The 27,615-nt window shown below is 36.1% G+C and overlaps 2 protein-coding genes across 2 annotated transcripts; one reads left to right on the forward strand and one right to left on the reverse strand.

The window, feature by feature from the left end:
- Positions 1-2,019: 2,019 nt before the first annotated feature.
- On the forward strand, positions 2,020-3,149 carry LOC131805988 (peptide transporter family 1-like). Its single transcript, XM_059129824.1, has 4 exons — positions 2,020-2,079; positions 2,122-2,323; positions 2,400-3,054; positions 3,113-3,149. The coding sequence occupies exons 1-4, from the start codon at positions 2,020-2,022 to the stop codon at positions 3,147-3,149; spliced, it is 954 nt and encodes a 317-aa protein (XP_058985807.1).
- A 2,279-nt stretch (positions 3,150-5,428) lies between these two features.
- On the reverse strand, positions 5,429-23,324 carry LOC131806007 (ATP-binding cassette sub-family A member 13-like). Its single transcript, XM_059129872.1, has 22 exons — positions 23,174-23,324; positions 22,882-23,108; positions 20,948-21,090; positions 20,794-20,877; positions 20,574-20,714; positions 18,848-18,987; positions 17,981-18,783; positions 17,728-17,859; positions 17,545-17,665; positions 16,904-17,094; positions 16,508-16,842; positions 16,263-16,446; positions 15,896-16,194; positions 13,973-14,145; positions 12,909-13,903; positions 12,655-12,835; positions 12,481-12,593; positions 10,665-11,379; positions 10,475-10,582; positions 7,039-7,434; positions 6,883-6,987; positions 5,429-6,818 (listed from the first exon to the last, which is right to left on the reverse strand). Exons 1-22 carry the CDS (start codon positions 23,255-23,257, stop codon positions 6,492-6,494), a joined length of 5,997 nt encoding a protein of 1,998 aa, XP_058985855.1. The 5' UTR covers positions 23,258-23,324; the 3' UTR covers positions 5,429-6,491.
- Positions 23,325-27,615: the final 4,291 nt, after the last annotated feature.

Consider the following 27,615-nt stretch of genomic DNA (forward strand, 5'->3'; position numbering starts at 1 on the left):
AAATTTTTTTAAATTTTATTGAATGAAAGCAAAAAAATGTCGGAAATAGCATCAAATTTTAGAATAAGTTTAGATTTGCTCGAATTGGTCACCGTTGGCACGAATTATGGCCTTCAAACGGCCAATGAAACCGTCACACGCTGCCCGAATGTTACTCTGCGGCATTTTGTCCCATTCCCGGAGAAGCGCTTGCTTGAGGTGATCGACACTTTGGTTTTTTTAGTGTCAAACTTGCTTTCCGAAATACACCAGACACAATAGTCCAACGGATTGGTATCCGGAGATTTTGGTGGCCATTGTGCGCTAGAAATGAAGCGAGGAGCCTCATTTTGTAACCAATCTTGGGTGGCACGTGCTGAGTCCTGTTGGAATGTCCAAGGTCTGCGGCCAAAATGTTTGCGTGGCCAAAGCTTTAATACACCCTCCAGAATATTTTCACTATAATATTCGGCATTTTTATTCTGATGCCACGGTCGATTAATAAGAGCGGAGAGCGACCATCGGCTGTTATGGCGGCCCATACCATCACCATGGCCGGCGCTTGAGTTCTGGTGGCCAACCGAAGGTGCACATTTTAAGCTGACCTCTTTGGCAAGTAAACACGATCATTTTGTTTGTTTACAAACTGCTGGACAACGAATGTTTTCTCATCGGAGACGGAGAAAACCAAATTCGGCAGTTCGCCACCTTTGGCCAAGCGATGAAACTCTTCAGGTCTTTTGAGTCTATTTCGTTTCTGTTGCGGTGTAAGTTCTTGCACTTTTTGGAATTTCAATGGCTTTATCCCGAGCTCATTTTTCAATATTTGCCGAATGGAATATTGAGATATGTTCAGCTCACGAGCCATTTTCGGCCACTGCGACTCGGCTTTCGATCAAGTCGTTTCTTTACTTTTCGAACCATTTCTGGTTCACATTTAAATGCTGGAGTGCTCTAACGATAGCCACTTGCGGTTATCCAGCCACATATAAAGAAATCACACTATCACGCTTGAATTTCATCGTGAATAACTTTTTTTCGGGAAAATTCTCACCAAAATGCTTTTGTACGCTTATAAACAATATAATGAGCTATCACTGGAAAAAATTTAACAGCTGTCGGACGAGTGGCTTAGAAATGACAGCAGTTTGAAATTGGTTGCAGTTTTTTCATCTCACCCTGTACACCATTGGATACAGCCAAAACAAGCTGAATCGAAATAACGGTTTTACACTCCAGGTCTCTTTGGACCAAATACTTTTCAGGACATTTGGAGTCAATTTAATTGTGTCCGTCCGTCTGTCAGGTTAGGTGCGAAAATGGACAATAACTGTCCACTCCATCAAGTAACTCCCCTTCAACGGGTCAAAATTTTGAATAATTAAACTCTCATAAAATGTGATGTAATATTTCGATTGTCTTCAAGATACACACATCACAATATTTTTTTATTAACCCAAGGTCTGGTGTGAAGATGGAATATATCAGTCCATTTCTTCTGATACCTTCCCCGCAAAAGGTTAATCAATTTCAATATCCATGAAGCTCATAAAACGCGAAATTAACATCGAATTCCATTCAGACTTGGCCATGATCTGACCCAGTATATGTGCGAACCCCTTTTAGTTCCTCACCCACAAAAGATTACTATTTGCAATACTTTTATCTGTCATAACTTCGGTCGACTATATCTGGTACCTCCAGTACATGTTAACATTTTCTAAAAATTTTCACATATCTCATATAAAGTGAAGAAAGCAGTCGATATAGTCCGAGCCTGGCACGTCGCAATATTTATATCATTTTCATTTATGTGCGATAATAATATTGGCCTGTTCCTTCGGAACCAACCCCATAGAGGGTCAACAATTTGAATAATCATGACAGACCTCAAAATATATTTAAATAATCGAACATTGACTGAGGGTATACATCGGCAAAACCGACTGCTACTTTTTAACTTCTTTATTTTAAATTTCTCAATCTAATGAGGTTTTCCCTTAATTTTGAAAAGAGAATAATCCTGCAGCACTGTGAAATATGTTATATGGGTATTGGTTTTTGCTAATCCATTATCCGACCAATTTGGATATTATCAAAGTTTTGCTTTTGGATGATTATCTTCTCCATTATTTTTTTCAGAAAACCTATCCCGTACAACCTTCGGAAGGATATATACAGTTACGTATTTTTAATGGCATACCTGATTGCTCATATACTCTGGGCAGCAACTTGACAGGCTATGAGAGGATTTCCATCAACGGCCTGGGCTTGGGCTATGAGAAATTCATCTACATTGAAAATAAAACATTACCCCTCAAATACACAGTACAAGAGCAAACAGGTGAGAATAACAACAACAACGTCAAAAAACACGTAATAATTCGAAAGTGATTCTAACTACGATTCCCATCCCCTAGGCTGTCCCAAACTTCCCGGAGGCACCTTCACTTTCAAAGAGAAACTAGCCTACAGTATATTTTTGCAAAATAAAATTCTACCCCAATCGGCTCATGTCTATTTGGAAGAAATGGAAAAGTCCAACAAAGCCAATCCATTGGTTAGGAATTTGGCAAACATCAATCCGGATAGTACCATTGTTTGGAAATCGCACAAAACCGGAGATATCGAATCAACGAAGAAGGCAAATAATCGAGAAATTATTGAATTGCGTGCCACAACCTATGATGTGCTCATCGATAACGTTAAGGTGCATGAGGTAACTTTGAGGCATGGTGGGGTCTATTCCCTGGTAATGGGCATTGATGAACACGACACAACGGTGACCCAGTTGGCCGAAGTGATTAAGGCCAACTCCATGAGTATTCTGTGGCTGATACCACAGTATGTGGTAATGACGCTGGGCGAGGTAATGTTTTCGGTAACCGGTTTGGAATTTTCCTATTCACAATCTCCCGTCACTATGAAATCGGTACTACAAGCATGCTGGCTGTTGACGGTGGCCTTTGGCAATGTCATCGTTGTCATTGTGGCTGAGGCGAAAATCTTCAAATCTCAAGCCAATGAATTCTTTTTATTCGCCGGCCTTATGTTTGCCGATATGATTGTCTTTATGTGGGTGGCCTATCGTTACAAGCCAAATGATCCGAACGATCCATCGCATCGGGTACAGAAGATACAAGACTTTGAACCACAAGGAAATATTCTAAAAATCAAAGGGGTCAATCAGGCCGAGGCAAGATTTAGTCCAACCTATCAACCGAATCCGAATCGGGGAGTACCACGTTATACTAAACGGCAACAATTGGATTAGAATTGTAAGAGCATATTTAATTTGTTTTTTATTCATATTAAACATTTATTTGTACATAGTTTTAAGGAGATTTTTATTAATAAAAACTATTAGCATTTATTTGTTTTGAAAATCTTATTATTATTTTCAAGTACAGTTTTTGTTAAAAAGGGTTTGAAAATCTATTCAACCGAATGGAAAGAAAAGAGATACAAGACGAAGTCAAATTTATAATACGTAACGCCTGAAAGTATGCTACATTTGGTTTGTAAATGGAGTAGTGATGCCAATTTGAATAGTTACTTTTGAAGATCTTCATAGAATCACTTTCTGAGACGATTTATGCATGTCAGTCCGTCCATCCGTCTGTCCATGTGCTCTTGTGAACAAAATGCAGGTCGCATTTAATATCCGATTGAGATTAAATTGTTTGTTTGGGCCAAACAATATTTGTTTATCCCAAGGAAGAACCCTATTGAAATTGGTAATAATCGGATCAGATTTAGATACAACTCCCATATATCTTCAACCGATTTCGGGTTAATTGTGCACCAAATGACCAATATCAGTCCAAATGACCTGAATTTTGGCACATCCGACCGAATTCAGTCTAGAAGTAAGTACATTATATTTGGTGTTGGGTGGTTCAGATATAGCTTTAGTTCCCATACATACAGGGTGAGATGGAAAAACTGAAACCAACTTCAGACTGCTTTCGTTTCTAAGCCAATCAACCGACAGCTGTTAAAATTATTCCAGTGACAGCTCATTATATTGTTTACAAGCGTACAAAAGCACTTTGGTGAGAATTTTTCAGAAAAAAAATTGTTCGTGATGGAATTCAAGCGTGATGGTGTGATTTCTTTATTTTTGGCTGGAAAACCAGAAGTTGCGATCGTTAGAGCACTCCTGCATTTAAATGTGAATAAATCTTTTGTGCCTCGTACCATCGCTCGTTACCGTGATACTGGTAGCGTAGCCCAACGTCATGGAAATGGACGGAAGAAAGCAGCAACATCAACAGAAATGTTTCGAAAAGTAAAGAAGCGACTTGATCGACACCAGCGTCGCAGTGACCGAAAAATGGCTCGTGAGCTGAACAAATCGCAATATTTCATTCGGAAAATATTGACAAATGAGCTCGGGCTAAAGCCATTGAAATTCCAAAATGTGCAAGAACTTAGACCTCAACAAAAGGAAAATAGACCCAAAGAGCTAAAGAGTTGCTTCGCTTGGTCGAAAGTTGTGAACTGCCGAATTTGGTTTTCTCCGATGAGAAAACATTCGTTGTCCAGCAGTTTGTAAACAAACAAAACGATCGTGTTTACTTGCCAAAGAGGACAGCTTAAAATGTGCACCTTCGGTTGACCACCAGAACTCAAGCGCCGGCCATGGTGATGGTGTGGGCCTCCATAACAAAACAATTAATCTACCGTTGCATCAGATTAAATGCCGAATATTATCGCGAAAGTATTCTGGAAGGTGTATTAAAGCCTTGGGCACGCAAACATTTTGGCCGCAGACCTTGGACATTCCAACAGAACTCAGCACCATCGCACTCAGCACGTGCCACCCAAGAATGGTTACAAAATGAGGATCCTCGCTTCATTTTCAGCGTACAATGGCCACCAAAATCCCCGGATACAAATCCGTTGGACTATCGGGTCTGGAGTATTTTGGAAAGCAAGGTTGGGACTAAAAGATACCAAAATGTCGATTACCTCAAGCAAACGCTTCGACGGGAATGGGTCAAAATACCGCAGAGCAACATTCGGCAGGGTGTGACGGTTTAATTGGCTGTTGGAGTCCATAATTCGTGCCAAAGGTGGCCAATTCGAACAAATCTAAACTTAGTCTAAAATTTGATGCTATTTCCGACGTTTTTGCTTTCATTCAATAAAATTAAAAAAAAAATGTAAAAATTAGGTCGTTTGACTTTGTTGCAGTTTTTTTTATCTTACCCTGTATAGGCTCACATTTTGGTATGGCCTCCATATTACCGTTTCAAACCACTATATTTTATTTTTTTTTTTTAAACTCTTACTACATTTTCCATCCGATCGTACTGGATTTTGTAGTTTAAAATGGAGCACGTTTGAATCTGAATACTTTTGAATAAAAATACTATCTTTATCTAACGGTGGAGGGTATTAGAAGTTCGGCACGGCCGAAATTAATGTATCATGCATCATAATACTCAATGTCTTTCGATTTATTTTTCGTGTATTTAAAAATAATATTATCTATATATATATATTCACACATTTAATGGAATTATCTTAAAAAATATTAAGTCAAATTTACAAAATGACATAAGTACACATTTACAGGATGAGGGGGGAAGAAAAGCTTAAGTCCCGGAAATTTATATTTAATAACTTAACTTTAAACTGTTCTTAAAAACAACACACACTAAAAATGTATTTAATCACAAAGTGGACTTTTATGTTAGAAAGCTTAGCTCTTTTAGTCCTCCGTACACTAGCAATTTTAACATGAAACGTCCTAACCAATTAAAAAGAATCTTGGGAAGAGAATTTTTTTTATTTCTAGAGTAGAGACAAGATAAATTCAATCACAAATTCACCTGAAAATATAACTTTTTTTTTTTTTGAACAGAGCAAAAATTAAAAAAAAAATTTTGAAATTAAACAGAACACCTATAAAATTTAAATATACTCAATTTTTTTATACCATGAATCTCAAGTCACCTGAAGACGGTTTTTATTTCAAGTTTCCGAAAAAATAATGAATCACAGGAAAGTCCAAGACAGAAGACCTAAAGAAGCAATTTTATTCAAGACATTTTGATTTAAAAATTGCAGAAAAAAGACTATCCGTTAAAAGTTCAACATTGAAGACCACAACGTATTCTACTTATAGACAAAAGGACTTTTATTCATCTATACAAAATAATATAAAACATTGAGCTATTTGATAAAAAAAAAATAAAATTAAATCCCTTTGAGAAGATTTGGATTTTCGAAAAATCCCTGATAAACACCTTTAGCATAATGTTTTATAATTTTAACATGTAATTTTAAAATAATAAATACAGCATACATTCACACACATATACAGATAAAGCAATAGTAAAGTTTCTTGGAGCATTGCTCTCTTAAAAGGAAAAAACATTATAAACCCTAAGAGGATATTCGAGAGTTAAAATATTTTTTATACTAAAAAAATAAAAGGCACAGCCTGATGTTTGTTTCAACTTCTTGGATACAAAGTCATGCATTCCTTCATTCATTCATTTTCATGTTTCCGTTTCAACATAACCGTTGTGGACATAACCCGTTGATGGACTACCACCCATGGCGGCAGCAGTGTTGTTGTCGATTCCATTGTAAACCGAGCCACGCCTTAAGTCACTCGGTTCACTTTTATCAAGGATCCTCTCAAATACCGCATCCAATTTACATTTATTGACGGCATATCGCACACATCCCGATATCTGTTGGGATAAATTACTCAAATCATAGAACAGCTGTGACAGGGTGTGACCACCATTCATGGTGGCCAGTTTTGAGGTAGTTGTGTCAGTATCAGTAATTTTCAAATTATCGGGTAAATCGATGCCATTCTGCAAATAAATTAAATAAACAATTATTGGTATTGTAAAAAAAAATAATAAAATTCTTTCTTACCTCCTTATCACCCTCCCGGCTGGGATTCTCAATTTTTATACTAAACTTAATGGAATGAGCATAGACCTGCATATCCTTACCCAGAGGTAATTTGCGGCGTATTTCCTAAAAATATTTTGTTTCAAAAAAGTTCAAAACATTAAATTTTCCCCTTACCTTTTCCAATGCCTTTTTCTTATCCTGATCACAATAGACGGTAACATTGTAATAACCACCATATTGTGCCTTCAAACTTTCCGGACTGCTGCACGTCAACATTTGTCCATCTTTCAAGACAGCAATGCGATGACAAATTTGATCAATTTCAGATATGGAATGTGAGGTTAAAACAATTGCCCTCTTTTCGGCCAATAAATCATCAATGGTGCGATAGACAAAGGCTCGCGTTACAGGATCCATATCACTTGTGGGCTCATCCATAAGCACCACCGAGGTGCGACCACAACACGATGTGGCCACAGTTAATTTACGACGATTACCACCACTGAGATTTTTCACAAGAACATCGCGATATGCCTCCAATTGGAATGATTCAAGTATGCTATTAACGAGCTATAAGGAGAGAAGAGAAAGATTTTAATATTTTTTTACTTTATTTTTTTTAACATATTTTTTCAAGGGCTATCAGAATCGGAAATTTCAAAAACTATTTTTTAAGTACAAAATGAGATTAAAAACCAGTAAAGAAAGTCTTAAAGTCGGGCGGGGCCGACTTTATGATACCCTACACCACTTTGCTAATTTAGTTGAGCTCCACATAACAATTAAAAGTTTTTATGGGAGAATTCAGTCATACACGCTATGATTATAATTATAACTTAAAGTTCAAAGGACTAAATATGCCGAAGCATTTGCATATTTTAAATTCGGAATTGTATTGCCCATTTGGTGCACAATAAATTTGAAATCGGATAAAGATATATATGGGAGCTTTATGCAAATCTGAACCGATCTCGATAAAATTTGGCAAAGACATTTCTGATCTGTATTTGATATATTTCCCTGAATATCGTTGTTACGGAGTGCATATTACGGTTGTGGGTAACAAATATAACAAATCGGATGAAGTATATATATGGAAGCTATAGCTATATCTGAACCGATCTTCACCAAATTTGACATACTAGCTTCTAGACTCAATTCGGTCGTAAGCGCCAAATTTCATCCCATTTGGACAAATATTAGACGTTTGGTGCACAATAAAAGGTAAATCGGACGAAGTTATGTATGGGAGCTATATCCAAATCTGAACCGATCTCGATAAAATTTAGCAAATGTATTTCTGAGCTGTATTTGATTCATTTCCCCAAATATCGTTGTTGCAGAGTGCATATTACGGCGGCGGTGGACAAAAATAACAAATCGGATGAACAATATATATGGGACCTATAGCTATATCTGAACCGATTTCGATCAAATTTGTCACACATATTTTCAGGCCTAATATGGGTGTATATGCAAAATTCCATACAATTCGGGCTTATATTACACGTTTGGTGCACAATAAAAGGAAAATCGGACGAAATATATACGGGAGCTATATCTAATTTTTTACCGATTATCTCCAATTTCAATAGGGTTCGTCCTTGAGCCAAACAAATGATCTGTGCAAAATTTCATCTGGATCGGGCAATAAATTCGACCTGTACTTTGTTTACAAAAATACATGGACAGACTGACGGACGGACGGACATGCATAAATCGACTCAGAATTTGATTCTATGCAGATCATCAAGAGGAACTATGGGTCTATCTCGTTTCCTTCTGCCTGTTACAAACACATGCACAAAGACATAATACCCTGACCACCTTGTGGTGTAGGGTATAAAAACTGCTACAAAGTCAAACGCCATAATCTTTCCTTTTTTTAATTTTATTGAATGAAAGCAAAACAAGTCGGAAATAGCATCAAATTTTAGAATAAGTTTAGATTTGTTCGAATTCACACGAGGCGCGAATGTTGCTCTGCGGTATTTTGGCCCATTTCCGGCGAAGCGCTTGCTTGAGGTGATCGACTTTTTGGTATTTTTTAGTGCCAAGCTTGCTTTCCAAAATACTCCAGACACAATAGTCCAACGGATTGGTATCCGGAGATTTTGGTGGCCATTGTGCGCTGGGAATGAAGCGAGGAACCTTATTTTGTAACCATTCTTGGGTTCGCGTGCCGAGTGCGATGGTGCTGAGGCATTATTCTGATGCCACGGTCGATTAATACGAACGGAGAGCGACCATCGGCTGTTAAGGTGGCCCACACCATCACCATGGCCTGCGCTTGAGTTATGGTGGCCAACCGAAGGAACACATTTTCAGCTGACCTCTTTGCCGATTAAACACGATCATTTCGTTTGTTTACAAACTGCTGGACAACGAATGTTTTTTCATCGAAGAAAACCAAATTCGGCAGTTCACCACTTTCGACTTCATCGGAAAAAACCAAATTCGACAGTTCACCACTTTCGGCCAAGCGAAGCAATTCTTTAGCTCTACTTTCTTTAGCTTTATTTTTTTCTGTTCCGGTGTAAGTTCTTGCACTTTTTGGAATTTCAATGGCTTTACCCCGAGATCATTTTTAAATATTTGCCGAATGGAATATTGCGATATGTTCAGCTCGTGAGCCATTTTTCGGTCACTGCGACGCGAGTTTCGATCAAGTCAATTCTTTACTTTTCGAACCATTTCTTTTGATGTTGCTGTTCTCTTCTGTCCACTTCCTTGACGTCGGGCTACGCTACCAGTATCACGGTTACGAGCGATGGTACGAGACACAAAAGATTTATTCACATTTAAATGCTGGAGTGCTCTAACGATAGCCACTTGTGGCTTTCCAGCCAAGTATAAAGAAATCACACTATCACGCTTGAATTCCATCACCAATAACTTTTTTTCTGAAAAATTCCTACCAAAATGGTTTGGTACGCTTTTAAACACTCGGACGAGTGACTTATAAATAACAGCAGTCTGAAGTTGGTTGCATTTTTTTCATTTCACCCTGTAAATCCCTCACATTCGTAATATGTATTCGACAACAATGATATTTGGTACCAGACATCTTATAGAACTCGGAAATACATTTGTCAAATTTTATCGAGATCGGCTAAGATATGGACATAGCTCCAATATATATCCTTAAATCGATTTCAGGTTTATTGGGCAAATAATGGCTATTATCAAACCAAATGGAATGAATTTCCGAACGTACGTTTCCATTTGGCGGAACTCGGCTCCGATATATATTTTTTTAATATAATCATTTTCGAAGTGATTATATTACTCTATAGCAATGTTAGTTGGTATACAAAGCCCGATGAGAAAAAAATACAAGAACGATAAGAATCGTAGTTTTTAAAAAAAAGTTTTTAAGAAAAAAAAAAGTTTCAAAGAATATCAATGTCCTAAAATATTTAAGAATTTTTTCAAGGACTACAACTCTTATAAGTTTCAATGATTTTTCAATTAAGAATCTTCTTTAGAAAATGTTTTTGTAGGGACCATACGGTAATTTTATCAAGTTCACTTAATGAACATTTAAAAAATCTTTTATTATTTAATTATGTATCGTATATTCCCAAATATGTGCTCAAATAAAACTTACCTTCGGCAAATCAGTAATGCTCCTCAGATGACCATAAAATTCAATGCATTCTCGTACGGTTAACAAATCATCCAGGGTATTTGTTTGAGGACAATATGATATTTCCGGCTAAAAGGGAATGAAATTTAATTATTTTCGATTATTTTTATGACAAATAAATAATAAATAAATAAAATAAGTTTCCACTTGCATTCTCATAGACAATACGTCCCGAAGTTGGTCTCAACTGTCCGGAGAGCATTTTGAAAATTGTCGACTTGCCAGCACCATTTTTACCCAACAAACCAAAACATTCGCCATGGCTAACGGCAAAGGTGACATTCGACACAGCATAGTGGCCACGTCCACCATACTTCTTACTTAAATTGTCCACCTTGAGAGCACTAACGGCGTTCTTATCGTTACGTTTTAGGGAATTTTGTATGGAAATAACTTTGAGTTCATCGAACTGTTTCGCCTTTTGCAGACCCAAAAATTCCAAATGATCCATTAGCATCTCCTTCCAATCACCTAGGAGGCCACTTTCCAGCAACACATTCAGAACCAAAAAGAACACACCCACAATAAATAATGAGGTAAAGTGGGCTTGCAGCAAATCACTATTCACCGGATTCTTATAGGAATCAATGTCGAAACGTCGGAAAGTTAGAGCTACCATATAATTTTTACACAATTCCAGCAGGCCATCAGCCAACGCATGTTGAGGGAAGATAATAAAGAGCCGATGATTAAGGAAATGACGCCATTCATCCCATATGGGGGAATCGCCAACAACGCCCAACAGTACCACCGTGGATAGGGTGAATAATGGTATAATAACATTGATAATGAAGATTCCCACAATTGAGACACTCGCATCGTTGAAGCATTTCTCGAAGACATGTACCCCCGGGATGCAGGCGAAGCTGAAATGAAAAATATAAATTAATTAGTTTAAAAATTCCATTGAAGCTTCCACTTTTCGTGTAATTTAATTATAAGTTATTATTGATGTGTTATTGAACGATATTAAAATATCCATTACAATGGGGGACCAAATTCAAAGTTTTCAAAAATATTTTTTAAAAAATCTTAGCCTATGGCTTTTATGGTACCTCAAAAAATATTCTTTAAAAGTTCCACGCTTATGGCTCTAATGGTCCCTCAAAAGATATTCTTTAAAAAATCCACGTTTTTGGCTCTTATGGCGCCTCAAAAAAATATTCTTTAAAAATCCGCGCTATAGCAAAAAAATATTATTTAAAAATCCACGCTATAGCAAAAAAATATTCTTTAAAAATCCGCGCTATAGCAAAAAAATATTATTTAAAAATCCACGCTATAGCAAAAATATATTCTTTAAAAATCCACGCTATAGCAAAAAAATATTCTTTAAAAATCCACGCTATAGCAAAAAAATATCTTTAAAAAAATCCACGTTTTTGCCTCTTATGGCGCCTAAAAAATATTCCTTAAAAATTCCACGCTTATGGCTCTAATGGTCCCTCAAAAAATATTCTTTAAAAATACACGCTATAGCAAAAAAATATTCTTTAAAAATCCACGCTATAGCAAAAAAATATTTTTTAAAAAATACACGTTTTTGCCTCTTATGGCGCCTCAATAAATATTCCTTAAAAAATTCCACGCTTATGGCTCTAATGGTCCCTCAATAAATATTCTTTAAAAAATCCACGCTTTTGGCTCTTATGGCGCCTCAAAAAATATTCCTTAAAAATTCCACGCTTATGGCTCTAATGGTCCCTCAAAAATTTTTCTTTAAAAAATCCCCGCTTATGGCTCTTGTGGTCCCTCAAAAAATATTCTTTAAAAAATCCACGCTTATAGCTCTAATGGTCCTTCAAAAAATATTCTTTGAAAAATCCACGTTTATGGCTCTTATGGTCCCTCAAAAAAAACATTCTTTAAAAATCCACGCTTATGGCTCTAATGTTCTCTCAAAAAATATTTTTTAAAAATTCCACGATTAAAACTCTGATAGCCCACTTCCAACAATCTAAACTCACCCAAAGAATAATCCCAGTACAATGATGCCCCACAGCTGTTGGCGGTCCGTAAAGACAGGCATGTCAAAGGCCAGGATGACAGAACAGCAAACCAGAATACCCAATATTAGGATCTGAAATTTAAAAAATTCAAAAACTTCATTCCAAATAATGAAATCCCTTAAGAAGCCTTACCATGAAATCCCATATAAAGGCCACCGCCCAATAGGTAACCGCATCAACGCCACACAATCTCTGCTGTAACTTTTCACCTTTGACACGTTCATTGACTAGATATACGGAGGCCACTGCCACAATCATGGAAAAGGCAATGAGAAGAATAAATGCCAAACATGAGTCACCGGCTTGACGTAAACTAAAAAGAGAGGTAGAGGGAGACAGGGAGTTATATTACAAAGAAACAAATTTTGAAAAATCTCATTACTCACATGGATGTCGTACTAAACTCCTGGAAACCTAATTCCCATGGCTCATTATACGCCGAAATCTTGTAATTCGTGTTATTTGTCTCAACCTGCAACATGTGCGAGTTCATGTCATTCAACCATGCCAGCATGGAGTGATAACCTTTATTGTTGTACCACACCATCGACTTGGACTCATTGAAGGTATAGCCGCCATAACGTTTCTCCTGATATTCATTAAGAGTCTTGAGGACCCAATAGAAGGATTTTTGACTATTGGCAAATTCTTTACAAGTCAACTCCGCCCCTGCTGGACAATTTTCCTTTAAACGACCATAAACATCCCTTGTAAAATTCAGGGGTATCTCCATGCTCATAAATTGAGTAGTCCTGGGATACAATTCTCGAGACAATTTTATGGTCTTATCGAAATCATCCTCCAAACGTTGGGAGACAAACCACATGGCAAGTATCTCAAAGATAGCCGGCAATACAATAACACACACCAACATACGATAGTTGCGACTAAAGTGAACCAAACGTTTCCAGAATAGCTGGCGTATGGCAGCCCACCTTGACAAGGGGTCATTGCTCACCATATTCCAACCCAGTTCCCGCTTCAGTTTTATATTTTTCATCAAATCCCCAGATGGGTGGCCATTGTTGTTATAATGTCCTGACGACACCACTCCATTGCTATGTTTCTTATCAAGATTTTTGAAGACATGTTCCAAATTTTCCGATTCAATGCACAAATCATTGATGCGACCATCGCCCTGCAATTGCTCGAGATACGATAAGTATTCCGAAGAATTGTGATTTACTTGGTCGTAGGAAACCCGCAAACTCAAATCCGCCTCTGATGACTTATCCAATTGCCTAAAGTTGGCCAACAATTTGTTGGCCTTGTCGACCACCATATCGGAAGTTTGACTGTCACAGCTATTCATGCTAACCTCATAGAATGAGGTGCAGTGATTTTTCAGCGTCTCCGGATTGTGTTTGGCAATAATTTTACCCTGGAAATGAAGAGGAAGGAAGTGAGTCCTGCTATTTGCCGTTTGGATAGTGGTGGTCAAAATACTTACATTTTTCATTATCACAATTATATCGCTAAGATATTCCGCTTCATCCAGAAAATGTGTTGCAAAAATCACAGCTCTTCCTTTTCGCAGGCGTTCAATCAGATCCCAGATATCCTTGCGTGCTTTGTTGTCAACACCATTGCAGGGCTCATCCAAAATGACAACGTTGGGTGATCCTAAAAGAAAGAATATAAGAATTAGAAGGATAAAGGAGCTTCTTGGAAGTAAGAAAAATTGTCTCCGTTGGCAAAATTTTCTATGCGAAAACCTCTCTCAATGGAGAGAAATTTTCTATACGAAAATCTCTCTCAATGTAGAGAGATTTTCTATACGAAAATCTCACTAAATGGAGAGAAATTTTCTATACGAAAATCTCACTAAACGGAGAGAAATTTTCTATACGAAAATCTCACTAAATGGAGAGAAATTTTCTATACGAAAATCTCACTAAATGGAGAGAAATTGTCTATACGAAAATCTCACTAAATGGAGAGAAATTGTCTATACGAAAATCTCACTTAATGGAGAGAAATTTTCTATACGAAAATCTCTCTTGATGGAGAGAAATTTTCTGTACGAAAATCTCTCTCGATGGAGGGAAATTTTCTATACGAAATTCTCTCTCGATGGAGAGAAATTTTCTATACGAAAATCTCTGTCGATGGAGAGAAATTTTCTATACGAAAATCTCTGTCGATAGAGAGATATTTTCTATACGAAAATCTCTGTCGATGGAGAGAAATTTTCTATACGAAAATCTCTGTCGATGGAGAGAAATTTTCTATACGAAAATCTCTGTCGATGGAGAGAAATTTTCTATACGAAAATCTCTCTCGATGGAGAGAAATTTTCTATACGAAAATCTCTCTCGATGGAGAGAAATTTTCTATACGAAAATCTCTCTCGATGGAGAGAAATTTTCTATACGAAAATCTCTCTCGATGGAGAGAAATTTTCTATACGAAAATCTCTCTCGATGGAGAGAAATTTTCTATACGAAAATCTCTCTCGATGGAGAGAAATTTTCTATACGAAAATCTCTCTCGATGGAGAGAAATTTTCTATACGAAAATCTCTCTCGATGGAGAGAAATTTTCTATACGAAAATCTCTCTCGATGGAGAGAAATTTTCTATACGAAAATCTCTCTCGATGGAGAGAAATTTTCTATACGATAATCTCTCTCGATGGAGAGAAACTTTCTATACGAAAATCTCTCTCGATGGAGAGAAATTTTCTATACGATAATCTCTCTCGATGGAGAGAAACTTTCTATACGAAAATCTCTCTCGATGGAGAGAAATTTTCTATACGAAAATCTCTTTCGATGGAGAGAAATTTTCTATACGAAAATCTCTTTCGATGGAGAGAAATTTTCTATACGAAAATCTCTCTCGATGTAGAGAAATTTTCTATACGAAAATCTCTCTCGATGGAGAGAAATTTTCTATACGAAAATCTCTCTCGATGGAGAGAAATTTTCTATACGAAAATCTCTCTCGATGGAGAGAAATTTTCTATACGAAAATCTCTCTCGATGGAGAGAAATTTTCTATACGAAAATCTCTCTCGATGGAGAGAAATTTTCTATACGAAAATCTCTCTCGATGGAGAGAAATTTTCTATACGAAAATCTCTCTCGATGGAGAGAAATTTTCTATACGAAAATCTCTCTCGATGGAGAGAAATTTTCTATACGAAAATCTCTCTCGATGGAGAGAAATTTTCTATACGAAAATCTCTCTCAATGGAGAGAAATTTTCTATACAAAAATCTCTCTCGATGGAGAGAAATTTTCTATACGAAAATCTCTCTCAATGGAGAGAAATTTTCTAGAGAAATATGAAAATCTCTCTCAAATTTTCGTATAGAAAATTTCTCTCAATGAATATACTCTTACAGAAAGATGATTTCTCCATCTTCTTACCAATAAACGAAATGGCCACACACAAGCGTCTCTTGTAACCACCCGATAACTGACTTGCTTGATAGTTTTCGTGTTTGCCAAAGTTCAAATCTTTCAACGTCTTCTCTACTTCAGATTGATAGTTCCGCTTCAACTTGATTTTGGCATACAGCTCCAAATGTTCACGGGCAGTTAAATTGGGTATCAGAATATTGTCCTGGGCACAAACACCAACTTTGTCATATTCTTTGCCGCGAGACATAGCCTGGGACAGTATAACTCTTCCTGTAGTCTGTACGACTTGGCCCGTTAGCATTTTTCTACAAAGAGGGAGAGAGAGAGAGCAATAACTTTTAAGATTCCATTTTTTCCCAATAGCAGTACTCACATAATTGTGCTCTTGCCGGCACCATTTCTGCCCAGGAGACATGTTACCTTATCCCTGAAGAATGAAATCGAGATATCGCTAACGGCATGTTTATTCTCACCATAGACTTTGGTAACATTGGTCAGCGTTGCGCCCACAGTGGAATCGAGTTCTTCTCTTTGGACCTCCACGAAACGGTTGTCGTCTGAAATAAAGAACATATTATGAGTGTATATGTGTATGTATATGCGTTGCCTATCCCTTACCATCCTTAAATCTCTGGTGTATATATCCGATAACTGCATATAGGATCAAATCCAATATCAACATGAAAAACGAAAAACCATATTCTCCCCTTAATCCTTCGCGGAAAACGGCTTCGAAACTTAAACCCACCTCCTGCAGCTCCATGCGCATTATATGACTCCAGCCGTGAGAGAATGCCGTGGTAAATGAGAGATTGATGAGGAAATTTTGCAAAGAATTCAATTGGGCATCAAATAACAAGACAATTATGTACGGGCAGAAACTAATGAAAAAGAGGACTGTGGTGGCCACAGCACCAATGGTGGCACTATTGAAAAATGTCGAACACATGTAACTAAAATAAAAAAATATTGAAATTATAATATCAAATATTTCCATCCATTCCATTGCCTTACCAAAAAGATATCAAACTAGCTCCGAACAAACAAACATAGATCATGACAAAAAGCCACCTTGTGTAGACCACCATTCCGCCACTGTAGAGAATTATTGAGACCAGTATGAAAATGAAAAGCATTTCCAAAAATGTCACAATACACCAAGAGGTCAGTTCGGAACAAGACTTAAGGCCCATGGCGCGCATAATCTGCAAGGAACCCAATGTTTTAATTTAAATATAGCGGGAAAATGGATTTTCCAAAGGATGGAGAACAGAAGTTGCTGCACAAACAAATGCCTCCAAAGATATGGAGACAAAATTCTCCATAGAAAATCAGTTCTCCAAGGGTGTGGAGATAAAATTCTCCATAGAAAAAACATGTCTCCAAGGGTGTGGAGACAAAATTTTCTATCGAAAATCATGTCTCCAAGGGTGTGGAGACAAAATTTTCTATCGAAAATCATGTCTCCAAGGGTATTGAGACAAAATTTTCTATAGAAAATCATGTCTCCAAGGGCGTGGAGCAAAATTCTCCATAGAAAATCATGTCTCCAAGGGCGTGGAGACAATATTTTCTATAGAAAATCATCTCTCCAAAATAAAAAATTATGTCTACAAAGAAAATGGAAATCATGTTGAAATTGTTTAAGTATTTACCATTGAATTCTTAGATTCTCTCATCCAAATTAAGTGACGAACACTGGCTGCAATTTCCGCCACTAAACCAATGAAGAAGGCCAACTGAATAGCTTGGGCCAGATAGAGACCAGTTTTGAAACTAAAAATTAAAAACTGAAATCAGACTTTGAATAACAATTTTCAGGATTCTGATAAACTTACTCATCTCTGGTGTATTCCGGATAGGGAAATTGTTTGGTGAAATATTTCAAATTATCAATTTCAAAATTATTAAGATCCTGATTTTGGGAACCAAAACTTGAGAACAAATCTGCCAATCCTTGGCGTTTTTTCACGTTTCAAAATATCTCCCTCGCCTAGGTTTTGTGACAAATCATTTGAGAAGTTGGGGAGGATTGTTGTGGCTTCGGAATCCATGGATTCTGTGGTTGTTTCGCCCATTGTGTCCTCGGTGTTGGGTGAAATGGTGGTTGCATCCATTGGAATGCCTGAAACAATCGAAGATATCATTTCCTTATTGGGAGCAGCTGTCGAATTGGCATTTTGGGTGTTGTTTGAATTTGTAAACCATTCATCTTCCTCCTCCTCATCATCTTCGTCCTCGTCTTCCTCTTCATCCCCGGTTTCAATTTCCACATTGAAAAGCGGTCCACTTGGCGGAGGTGGCGTGGGTTTGGCCAAAATTCCCAGCTGCTGTAGCTTTTCCTTTTTATGCTTTATTATGGCCATATCAATGGAGTGTTTAATCTGCACAAAACCTCGATGGTATTTCAAGTCCAGCAGCATAGAACCTGCAGGTCCCGGGAACCAAAAACGATTCCTATTCTCAATTGTTGGTTGGGTGTTCTGGGTATCCATGTGCAGTTTATAGGAAACATTTTCCGTCTCCGTTTGGTTGAAATAAATTGCGGCATAGAATAATCTGCGTTGATTCAAATCGAAAGCATGACGTCTCAGCTCATCTTCCGTATCGAAGGCAACAAAACGATCCACCGAGAGACATTCCAAGAGATTTTTAACTGTATTTATTACATCATAGACAACGGGATCGGTACGTATGCGATTGACAACATTTTCAACTTCATCCAAATCGAATTCATCACCAATCAACTTGCGAACGAAGGGAGATTTGGCCAAGGCCAAAAGGGAATCAAAGGCTTCTTGAAAGCTACCCGGCTGTTTCAGTTTCGTGAGTATTTGTTGAAAGGAGACGGACAACATTTTCAAACGATTGAATTCTTCAAATGTGGAATTGGACTGGAAATGGAAATAGAAATACACATTTTAGTTCCGAAATGTAATGTAACTTGACTCAACTTACCATGGCCATAATTGAATTGGTATCCTCAGTATTTGGGGCAAAGAGAATTTTGCCCTGAATAATTGGCTTTACCACATCCCAGGTAATTTTGCCGTAATTTGAGCTGGTCACATCCAAATAGAGTTTTTTACAATAAGGTGCTGTTAGGTTGGAGAAAAATAATTAGTGGCATGGTACAAATTTAAAAAATCAGAAAATAAAAATTCAAGTGGAATATAACACTGAGTACCTGCAGATACCTGTATTGTAGTTATAAAAGTTTGCATTGCAAAATTTTGGAATTTTCCGGCGATAATTTTTATGGAAAATTGTAAACCTTAAGCGAGCCAAGAAAGGGGTGTTTTTTGGAGCTTCTTTTTAAAATATGGTTAAAAATCCATTAAAACTGGATCGTAGAAAGTCAAAACGTTCTACAAAATAATTTGTCATAAAATTCTACTATAGGTCTCGGAAGACATCAAAACCAGACATCATTAACCAGAAAAGTCGAAAGTCAGTCGGGGCCGACTATATGATACCCTACACCACCATGCATATTTAGTAGAGCTCCCGTAACAAAAGAATTTATTTGAAGTAGATCATACCACTTCAAATAATCTACTTCTACTTCTACATCTACTTCAAATAATCTACTTCAAACTGCTATAGAGTGAATGATATCACTTCGAGAAGGATTATATTAAAAAAATATATATCGGAACCGAAAATGGAAACATACATGCCGAAATTCACTCCATTTGGGCTGATATTAGCCATTAATTGTAAAATAAATCTGAAAACGGATTAAGGATATATGTGGGAGCTATATTCAAATCTTAGCCGATCTCGATAAAATTTGGCAAAGGTAATGCTGAGCTCTGTAAGATATCTGGGAGCTATAGGTATATCTGAACCGATTTTGATGTACTTGCTTCTGGACTGAATTCGGTCGGATGCACCAAAATTCAGGTCATTAGGACTGATATTGGCTATTTGGCGCACAATTAACCCGAAATCGGTTGAAGATATATAAGAGAGCTATATCCAAATCTCAACCGATCTTGATAGGTATTTGGCAGAGGTATTTCTGGGATGTATCTGACATTTGGTACCAAATATCATTGTTGTGACTTAAAACCCCAAATCGGATGAAAGATATATATGGGAGCTATAGCTATATCTCAACCGATTTTCACCAAATTTGATGTACTTGCTTCTAGACTGAATTTGGTCATATGTACCAAAATTCAGGTCATTAGGACTTAAATTGGACACTTGGTGCACAATTAACCCGAAATCGGGTGAAGGTATATGAGAGCTATATTTAAACCTGATCCGATGATCACCAATTTCAATAAGGTTCGTCCTTGGGCCAACAAATATTATTTGCAAAATTTCATCTCAAAATATTTCAGATAACAAATGCGACCTGCAGTTTGTTCACAAAAATACATGGACGAGCGAACGGACTGACATGCATAAATCGACTCAGAAAGTGATTTTTTGAATATCCTCAGAAGTAACTATGGGTCTATCTTGTTTCCTTCTGCCTGTTACAAACATATGCACAAAAACATAATACCCTTACCACAATGTGGTGTAGGGTATAATAATTTTTCAAGACGCCGATACGCGTGGTTTCTATTTTGAGCTCTTCTTTCATAATCTACTGAGTTTTTTTCTGTATTTTTTTTTTTTTTTTTTTTTTGCACAGAATTATCAAATTTAAAAATATATATTTTCTTACTTGGCATTGCATTCAATTCATCATCATTGGATTTGCTGAAATCTTCCGATTCTAAGATATCCGAAACCAATGGTATTGTATCAATACTGGGGAACGGGTGACCGCAAAGTAAATTGCCAGCCTTGACAAATGTTTCACGACCTAAAAGATATAAAAAATTTAGATTATATTAAAATTCAATAAGATTTTTTGTTGAACTTATTTGCAAATCAAAACTTACTTGAAAATAATTTTTTTATATCAAAACTGCCATTGAGTGCTTTCTCCACATCTGGAACCATGCTAATGACTTTCTCAATGTTTGCTAAAAATTTTAGAAATTACACAATTATTTTTTGAAATATTATACATAATTAAACAGTAGCAGTTTTTACTTCGTATCTCACTAAAATGCGCATTTGTGACAATCGCTGTAACAGCATTGATAAAATTCGCCTTATCCGGTAACTCGATCAATGCATTGAACATTCCGTCATCGTTGATAACAATTTGGACTACATCAATGATAGGCTTTAAACTGAAAATATAATAAAAAAAATAGTATTAAGTTTTATTTGAAACAAGGCAAAAGTTTAGATATTAATAAATGAATTCTTATGGGCGAACGGAAGCTTCAATCGATTTCTATTAAAAAGCAATCATAAATTTTTCATAAAAATGGGATTTTGTACAAATGTTTACTCGAAACCGATTGCTTTTGAGTTGCAGACAGGCAATGTTTACTAAAAGTTAAGATAAATTTGCAAAATTACAATCACAAATTAAAAAAAAAAAAAAAAAAAACAAATAATAAAGCTGTAAGTTCGGCCGGGCCGAACTTTGAATACCCTCCACCATTTGGAACAAATTTGGCAATTCTTAAAAACTATAAATTCTGTTAAAATCTTAAAAATACCGAATGTAGCTGTTACATTAGGGTCTATACGACGACGTGGATCTGCATAGGCTACTTTTGTCATAAGCCATTACAATATTCAAATGCGAAACTTAAAAAAAAAAGTCGGTGAATAAAGTAGCTAAAATCATCAAAATACCGAATATCAGGAGGAACCGTTATATGGGGGCTATACGAAGACGTGGACCTGCACAGACAATTTTCTGTCCTAGACTGTAGTATCCATTACGAACTTCAAATACCAAATTTGAAACAATTCCGTTGAATAATGTATAATGAATAATGTCGAAGGGAGTATCCGATTTGGTCCAAACGTGGTACATCATAAAATCATTATCAAACTTAGATTGATTTTGGAGATGGTAAATATCGGACCACTCCTTTTTGTACTCCCCCCACAAAATGCCAAAATATTCAAAAAAAAATCCTGCATAGAAAGGGAAAGGACCGATTTTGCTCCAACTTTGCAAATCCTACTATTTGTATATAGTAATTATTCCACAGAGGAATAATTTATTTATTTTATTTTATTAACAAAATGCCTTAAAAATGCAAAATAAGTGTTCGATTCCTTTTCAAACTTCACACATCTCAATATCGCAAGATATGGTGCGAAGGTGATAGCTATTGGCCTACCTCTTGTGGTACCTCCCACACAAATACTTAAATATCCCCATTTTAATCACTTAAATCTCTCAAAACTTGCGAAGCAAGTCAGCGACTCGATTCAAATCTGGAATATCTTAATATTAGATAGAGATCTGAGGTGAATACATTTTTCTGTCCACTCCCTTTGATACTTCCTTCGTCACAAAAAATTATCCTTTTGATTTACAATTTTTCGCATAAAATTGAAAATAAGTGTTCGATTTTCTTTACATTTTGCAGGTCCCAATATTGTTATTAGTATTGGATGAAGTGGAATACTTCGATCCACTATATCTGACACTTCACACACATTTCAACATTCTCTTAAAATTATCACTTAAAATTATAGCATATCAAGTGAAGTAAATAGTCGATATAGTCCAAATATGCCACTTTAAAATATTTATACTAAGGAGGAGTTGGACAATATTAGCTCTTTCGGAATCTCCCCCATAAAGGCTCAACATGTTGAATAATTAATGCATATGTCACAATATGTTTAAATAAACGGACAACAGCATAAACCGACTGATACTTTTTAACTTGTTTTCTATGAGTTCTTAAGGGGAGGGTACAGAAGCAGCTTGGCATCATGGCTAGGCGTATTAATGTCAAATTATAAAGGAAAACGATGGCAGAGTTTGTGTGCGGCTCTGGCATCTCTTTACGAGATGTCACAAAATGTGCCATGCGAAAACTTCAAGCTGTTTATATACTCTCACCTTTAGTTTAAGTAATTCATAAATTCTAAATGCCATTACTTACGGTGCTTTATCCAAATATTCATATTCGTCATAGACATCCGTACTTTTGCAATTGTTCTCAATCGTACAAATGTACGACAGCATACCTGGCAGTGTGTTGCGAGCTGTGGGCAATTGTCGTGTCGGAAATTGGCAGGCATCATTGTGGACGGGGGTAAATTTCAGACGGATCAAATAGGGCAACAAGAATATGATCATGGGCCATATTACTTGTAAACATATTAGCCACTGTAAAACGCAGAGGAAAATATTTATTATAAATCGAATAAATTATTTATTTTAACGATCCTTACCTTTAAACGCCATCTCACAAGAAAATCCTTGCGAAGAATGGCCTGAATTTGACTTAAACTGATGGTGGCCTTAAGGAATTTCATGGTTAGACTGTTGCGTATTGTCTCTTATCAACCAGTTCTAACCAAATTTTGGTAGCGGCTCTTTAAAAGAGGTGAAGAATTTTTGGTAGTTTGGGATTTTCTCCGGCTGTTGATGTTTACATATTTTAGCCAAAAAATTTGTTCCCTGGAATGTGATGTCCTTATAAGCTTTGTGATGATTGCTGGAAATAAAATAAGGTGAGAAAATTATTAATATCGCCTACAGAGAACGAAAATATTATTTAGACATACAAATAATTCACAATTCACATTTTAGAAGGGGGGCATGGTGGGGCGAGTTCATCTCCCGAAATGTTGCAAAAAAAGACAAATTTAATTTATTTTTTGTGTTTTGTCGTTAAAATAAACTGAAATTATAATTCAGGAATCTATTTTTCCTTAATTTTTTAAAATTCTATTTTTTAATTTTTATTATTTTTTAATTCCACTTTAATGACACAAATACCAAATATTTCGGCTGATATATTTATTAATACCGAAGAAAAATGTGTTTTATTTGTACGCCTGTATTTGCATGTCTGAATATAAATATTGTTTTGTTGTTTGTATCTTTATCGGAGCATTTTCAAAGCTTTTTAAACACATATTTATATTTTGTGTTGCTACAAAGCCCCGTTTTAATAGAAACGTTTATAAAATAAAATCGCATTGTTGTTAACGTTACCCGTTCCGTCAATCAAATGCTAGTAGAACAAATTATACAAAATTGCTAACAAAAAACATTCCACCCGATTAAAACAGATCAAATGTCGGTTGCGGTCCCTTTACCTATGGATTTTAATGTTGTTGTTATTGTTGTTTTTTGTTGGGCGTAGAAAATTATTGAAATGTTGCGCATGGATAATATTAAATACACATTTCACAACAAATAAAATTATAAAATATATTTTAGTTTTGTTTAATAGAACATTAATAGATACGTGCTTATATAGCGTATGTACAAATTTGACCATATGTTGGAGTGAAATTTTCAGAATTTTTTAATTAATTTTGATTCATTTTTAAATAACATCAGGTGTTTTTATACCCTACACCACATAGTGGTAAGGGTATTATGTCTTTGTGCATTTGTTTGTAACATGGAGAAGGAAACGAGATAGACCCATAGTTACTTTTGAGAACCTTCATAGAATCACTTTCTGAGTCGATTTATGCATGTCAGTCCGTCTGTCCGTCCGTCCGTCCGTCTGTCCATGTATTCTTGTGAACAAAATGCAGGTCGCATTTATTATCCGATTGAGATGAAATTTTCCAAACAATACTTTTTTGGCCCAAGGACGAACCCTATTGAAATTGGTGAGAATCGGATCAAATTTAGATATAGCTCCCATATATATCTTCATCCGATTTCGGGTTAAATGTGCACCAAATATCCACTATCAGTCCAAATGACCTGAATTTTGGCACACCCAACCGAGTTCGGCCTAGAAGTAAGTATATCAAATTTGGAGGAAATCGGTTCAGATATAGCTATAGCTCCCATATATATCTTTCATCCGATTTAATCTTTAAGTCCCTCACATTCCTACTATGCACTCCACAACCGTGATATTTGGTACCAGGTATTAGATGGAGCACAGAAATAGCTGTTTTAAATTTTATCGAAATCGGTTCAGATTTGGATATAGCTCCCATATATATCTTCATCCGATTTCGGGTTAATTGACCACCAAATGGCCAATATCAGCCCAAATGGCCCGAATTTTGGCACATGTGACCGAGATTAGCCTTAAAGCAAATACAATAAATTTGGAGAAAATCGGTTCAGAAACAGCTATAGCTCCCATATATATCTTCTTCCGATTTCAGGATAAATGTGCACCAAATGTCCACTATCAGTCCAAATTACCTGAATTTTGGCACACCCAACCGAGATCGGCCTAGAAGCAAGTATATCAAATTTGGAGAAAATCGGTTCAGATATAGCTATAGCTCCCATATATATCTTTCATCCGATTTGGTGTTTAAGCCTCTCACAATCGTAATATGCACTCCACAAGAATGATATTTGGTACCAGATATAAGATACAACCCAGAAATAGCTGTTTGTAATTTTATCGAAATCGGTTCAGATTTGGATATAGCTCCCATATATATCTTCATACGATTTCGGGTTAATTGTGCACCAAATGGCCGATATATGTTTCATCCTATTTAGAGTTTTAGTCCCATACATTCGTAATATTCACTCCACAACCGTGATATTTGGTACCAGGTATTAGATGGAGCACAGGAATAGCTGTTTTAAATTTTATCGAAATCGGTTCAGATTTGGATACAGCTCTCATATATATCTTCATCCGATTTCGGGTTAAATGTGCACTAAATGGTCAATATCAGCCCAAATCACCAGTCTAGAAACTAATACGTAAAATTTGGAGAAACCCGGTTCAGAGATAGCTATAGTTCGTAAAATGCACGATAGAATTAGATAGATTTTGATTTTGTACCAAATATCTCATAGAGCTCTGAAATGCCCTGTATAAACCTTTTTACGAGAGCCTTACTAAATATGCATAGTGGTGTAGGGTATCATATAGTCGGCCCCGCCCGACTTTTGAGCTTTCCTTACTGGTTGAAAATATATTTTTCACTCCCTTAAAGCGCTTACTTGCATATATAATGTACCAGAATTTTTTCCAAAGAAATCTTCTTTTTATTTATTTTGGCTTGAGTTAATGTGAAAATATTGGGAATATTAAAAGTCCTAAGGTCAAAAATAATTGTCAAAAAAAATATTTTTTTTTTTTTTGGATAGTTATATTTGACCAATGTATTTTCTTTTTTTGTTTAACTTGAGGTCAGAGTTTAAAAAACAGACGAATTTGTTTTTTTAAATTTTCGTTTATTTTTCCCATGTTTTGGCTATCTGCTATGGTCATCATCGGGGATTTTAATTGGACTTTTTTCTCTTTCTTATTTTTAAGTTATTTGATACAGTTTCTCCATTCTTGGAAAATTCGTGTTAAAAGAAATGGATGAAGAAGCATTGTCTTGGCAGGTATCCTCTATAACTCTCAACATTTACACATTGTAATATTTCCATCAAACTTAGATCGAGTTCAAATACTTATATCACCAGTACAATAGACAAATTTTAGAATTACACTGTGCTACAATATTCTAAAATTCCAGAAAAAAAGAAAAATAAACTAGATAGGGAAAATTCCTTCACTTTTTAATGTTTATAACCTCCACGGTAGTATGGAGGGTATTAAGTTGGTCTTTCCATTTCTAAATCCTCGAAATATCCATTTTAAATTCCATGAAGTATATTATTGATCAGCATACAACTCAATGTCGATTAAGTCTCTTCAGTTTTAAAGAAATCCTCACGATGCTCCCGGAATTTTGCATGGAGGTGGAGTTGATATTAGAATAGATGCCTATGGTTCGGGGTGATGATCGCAAAATGGACCAAAAACAGAAAATGTTCTTGATTTTGCAGTTGTGCAGAAGCCGACAAATTTGGCTGATCATCGAATACTATTTTGTGGTTGACCATAACTTTTATATTCAAAAATACGAACAATATCAACAAATACATATTTTTAGCGAAATCACAAACGCATTAAAAGATCTCTTTTTACCATTACATTGATGCTGATATCCAAGATATCGCATATATAGAAAAATATATTCAATCGCATATATCAAAGAAGGGGATGTTACCTAGGCCGTTTTTATCTCAAGAACCACTGAACGGATTTTGACAATTCTCACAAATTTAAAATGCGCTTTTGAAAAAAAAAAAACAAGTAAAAAATCGACTTTTAATACCCTACACCATTTTAAAGGAACTTAAAAATTTTCCAAAAAATTCCGTTGGAAAGACGTGGTCCTGCACAAGTAATTTTTTCTCATAGGCTGTAGTACCAATTCTGAATTTCAAATACGAAATTTGAAACAATTCCGGTGAATAACGTCGCTAATATCATCAAACTTTAAACAATTCCGGTAAATAATGTCGCTAATATTATCAAAATACCGAATATCGGGAGGTATCGTTATATGGGAGCTATACGAAGACAAGGACCTGCATACAGAATTTACAGTCATAGTCTGTAGTACCCATTTCGAACTTTAAATACGAAAATTGAAACAATTTCGGTAAAAATGTCGATAAAATCATCAAAATGCCGATTACGAAGACGTTGACCTGTATACGCAATTTTTGTCATTGGCTGCACTTGGAGTTCGTTAAGGGCATCAACTTCTCAGACACAAAACGGCCTACATGGGTCCACGTTTTCGTATAGCATCTCGATATTCGGTATTCTCGAACTTCGGCATTTTGATCGACAATTTCCACGAAATTGTTCTGAATTTCATAATGA

The sequence above is a fragment of the Musca domestica genome, unplaced genomic scaffold (genome assembly GCF_030504385.1).
Source record: "Musca domestica strain aabys unplaced genomic scaffold, Musca_domestica.polishedcontigs.V.1.1 69, whole genome shotgun sequence".
Taxonomy (NCBI): Eukaryota; Metazoa; Arthropoda; class Insecta; order Diptera; family Muscidae; genus Musca; species Musca domestica.